We start from the raw sequence: 3286 nt of genomic DNA on the forward strand, positions 1-3286 counted from the left end.
GCTGGCTGCCCTCCGAGTCTGTTCTCCCTGTGCAGGACAGTGGAATGTCTCACTCTGGCAGAGACAACGTGAACACCGTTAAGTCCAACTATTTGACAAGTTAGGTGATGACAGACATTTGTTGAGGATTTTGCACTTGGCAGACCGCTTTTTCCTCCAACTCTGCCTTTGCCCCCCAAACCCAAGGGGTGAACCCAGGGTGCTCTCATAGGTAACGTGGCATCAAGCCGTTTTATGCCCCAGGCGATTCCCACTTGTCACCTAATCCTCCCAGCTACCCCATGTGGCAGGGACTGTTAGTCCCACTTTACACATTGTGCTTTGGAGGCAGAGAGGGGTTGAGTAACTGGCGCGAGGTCAGCTAGGAGGAAGTAGGGGGCACTCAAACCTCGGGCCACCCGAGCCTATCCCTCAAACATGAACCATACCAAGGAACCCTTGCCCATGGTCAAATAACGTGGAAGAGCTGGAACCCAGCTCAGGAATATCTGACGTGACAATGAACTTGGACTAATCTCGTAGTACCAAACCCCAGTGTTACTGAAAGAAGAGAAGCACACGAAGCCCTCCAGTGCCCGACCCCACCTACTTCTCACTTTATCTCCTCTGCTCCCTGCCCAGGGGCTGAAAGTGCACCTGTTCCGGGCCCGACCCCACCTACTTCTCACGTTATCTCCTCTGCTCCCTGCCCAGGGGCTGAAAGTGCACCTGTTCCGAGGCTGCACAGTTCAGCTGTTAGAGGCCTGGGTAATGTTCTGCCCAGAGGTGCAAGGTTTCCCTAGCAACCGTGCCAACCAAAGCAACCCAGGGTGCCAGTGTGCAGGCCTGCTGTTTGCATTCAAGTCAATGCCACGGCCCTTCTCTAAAGAAAGCCTCTTCCCCTCCTGCCCCCTTGTAATCCCAGGGATGTCTTCATCATCTTGTACCGCCAACACCTAGCAAGGGGCTGGTTTATGCTCGGCCTTTGCTAAAAGAATGTATGATCAAAAGCTTGAACAGTTGTGTCCTGCTCCAACCCCCACAGGCCACTGTCACCCCCACTCCCGCTTCTACAGCACTTGGGATGAGCCTTCCGAGGGCAGGCGCTGTGTTTGATGACTAAGAAAGTTCCTGGAATTGGTGCCTGGGCTCATGTATCTCTTTCCTTAGCAACAGCTCAGTGTCAAGCATGTAGTAGGTGCTTAATAATGGAAACAAACCAAGGTTTATGTAAGTTGCTCTTAGCCTCCTTCAATCTGCTGGCCTGCCTGTCCACTTTATCTTTCCTGCATGACTGCAACCCCCACCCATGCTGCAGCCACACTGTGCTCCTAGAAGCTCCCTGAAGATGCACAGTAGGCACCTGCTGCAGAAGCCAAGCACAGTCCCCTCCAGGGCACTCTCCTGCAGACAGATGCCATCAGACACGGCTCATAGCACATGGTACTCTTTATTGTGACGCTCAGTGGAAAACATCTGTAAACCAGCTTACTGTAGTGGTGACAGCTGCAACACATGCTAAGGCACTTTTATTATATAAAAAGGGGGGTGGGTGGGAGTTCCATTCACTCCTTTGTGACAGCAACTGGGACCTGAATTCAGAGCGTTTAGGCATATGTAGCTTTTATATAGTTTCATGATTTGTGGAGAGTTTGTTTCCTTTTAAAAAAAATGCCTTCTTGCCATAGTAAGTCTAAATGCAGCATATACAAAACAGTTAGGAATACAAGTAAATCAGCAACCAGTGTAGACCAGTGTAGGACAAGCTACTCTCTTCTAAACATGGTTCCGAAGGAAAGGCAGTGATAAAGACTTGGAATCTTATCATTTATTACAAGAAGGGGGAAAAAAGAAAACTTTTTTTCTTTCAAAAATATCTGTGCAGGTGGCAGAGTTTTAATCCATACTGAGTCAACAGAGCAGAGACACTACCCTCAGGCCCCAGTCCTAGAATGGGCACAAGATTGCGGGGAGGGCCGCTAGCCCTCTCTAATGCTCTGGCTGTCAGACTCAGGGTAAGTCCCTCAACCGTTAAATATACTTGGTCCCCAAGAGTGTTGGGAGAAGACACTGGGAGGCTGCTGGTCTTTCCAGCTTGGCCCCTGCGCCCTGTCTGCGTGGCCCCAACAGCCTCGATGGGGCAGGGGCAGGCTAGCCCTTGGCAAAGGAGGGGAGGGGGCATTGCACTTGAGACATTTTAGAATCAGGAAGGGGACAGTGGCGCTGCCCAGAAGGGGATGGGGAGGAATCCACCCCTCCCCCAACAATCTGTGCCCTGCACAGAGGTGGAACCCCTGGGCCTGCTCCTTCCAGACCACCCAGAGCCCATGGGATTCAAGGGCCGATGGGGCAGAGGGGTGTGAGGTCACCACGTGTGATTGCCAACAGCAAAGAAGGGAGGAGGAGGAGAGCTGGTGGCAGAGACGGGGGAGGTGACGACTCTCCTGCGGTATCAGGCTATCGAAACTCCTTTAGTCTGAAGAAAAATAGATTCATAGAAAACCCTCTTGCCCATCCCCAGTGACCGGCCCTCCTTGCGCTTTTTGGCAAGACAGGGCCAAAGCTTCTGCTGGTCACTCTTTTCCCAGGCCTGAACCCAGGACCCTGACTCTTTGGTATCAGATTCTGGGAGGGGAGAGGGAGCTGGAAGGGGCTGCAGCAGAGGAAGCCAAACGCCCTTGACAGGGTCTGGAGGGAGACAGGGTGAGTGGGGGTCATGGTCACAGCAGTCCCAAGAAGGGGGGAGGTCCTGCGGGGGCTGGGAAGAGGAGGCGGAGTCATCCGTCCATCCGTCATGGGCAGCAGCACAGAAGAGGCTTATTACTCGGCAGGTTTGGCCTCGGCCCCATCGGCTTTGCCGTCCATCTCCTCGTCTGAGCAATCACCAGCACCTTTCCGGGCCATCCGGCGAGGCACGACAAATGGCAGGTCCCCACGCCTGAGGACAGAGGCAGAGGGTCAGTCAGGCCTGGCTGTGGGGTGGCTGCAGCACAGCTCACACGTTCCAAAGCAATTTTAGAGGGACACGAGGCACCTCACTGCTCCACCAGCAAGAAGCAACACTGAACCTGGGAAGGGAGCCGTAAGGGAGGCAGGACAGGAGGGCTCTCAAGAAAGCCAGTAATTAAAGCTTCCCACAAAAGATTTAGGCATCAGGCACCTTAATAGAAAACTCAAGCATCAAAATAGCTCAAGAAAGAAGGACCAAGGCACAAAAGGTCGATAGGGTTGCCTTCTGCAAAGTGACACTATGCTCAAGCTTCTTATAAAATAGTGAGTTGCTCCCGCCCGAGGGTTCGGATCCCAC

The 3286-nt window shown here is 53.0% G+C and overlaps 1 protein-coding gene across 1 annotated transcript in view; it reads right to left on the reverse strand.

Moving 5' to 3' along the window:
* Positions 1-1410: 1410 nt before the first annotated feature.
* The window catches only part of MYH9 (myosin, heavy chain 9, non-muscle), a 99328-nt gene continuing 97452 nt past the window's right edge, over positions 1411-3286 (reverse strand). Inside the window, exon 41 of the mRNA XM_008587357.1 lies at positions 1411-2917. Within this exon, the coding sequence (XP_008585579.1) occupies positions 2800-2917 (118 nt within the window). The 3' untranslated portion in view covers positions 1411-2799. The remainder of the gene's footprint in view (positions 2918-3286) is intronic.

Source organism: Galeopterus variegatus, unplaced genomic scaffold (assembly GCF_000696425.1).
Source record: "Galeopterus variegatus unplaced genomic scaffold, G_variegatus-3.0.2 Scaffold4349, whole genome shotgun sequence".
NCBI classification, from domain to species: domain Eukaryota; kingdom Metazoa; phylum Chordata; class Mammalia; order Dermoptera; family Cynocephalidae; genus Galeopterus; species Galeopterus variegatus.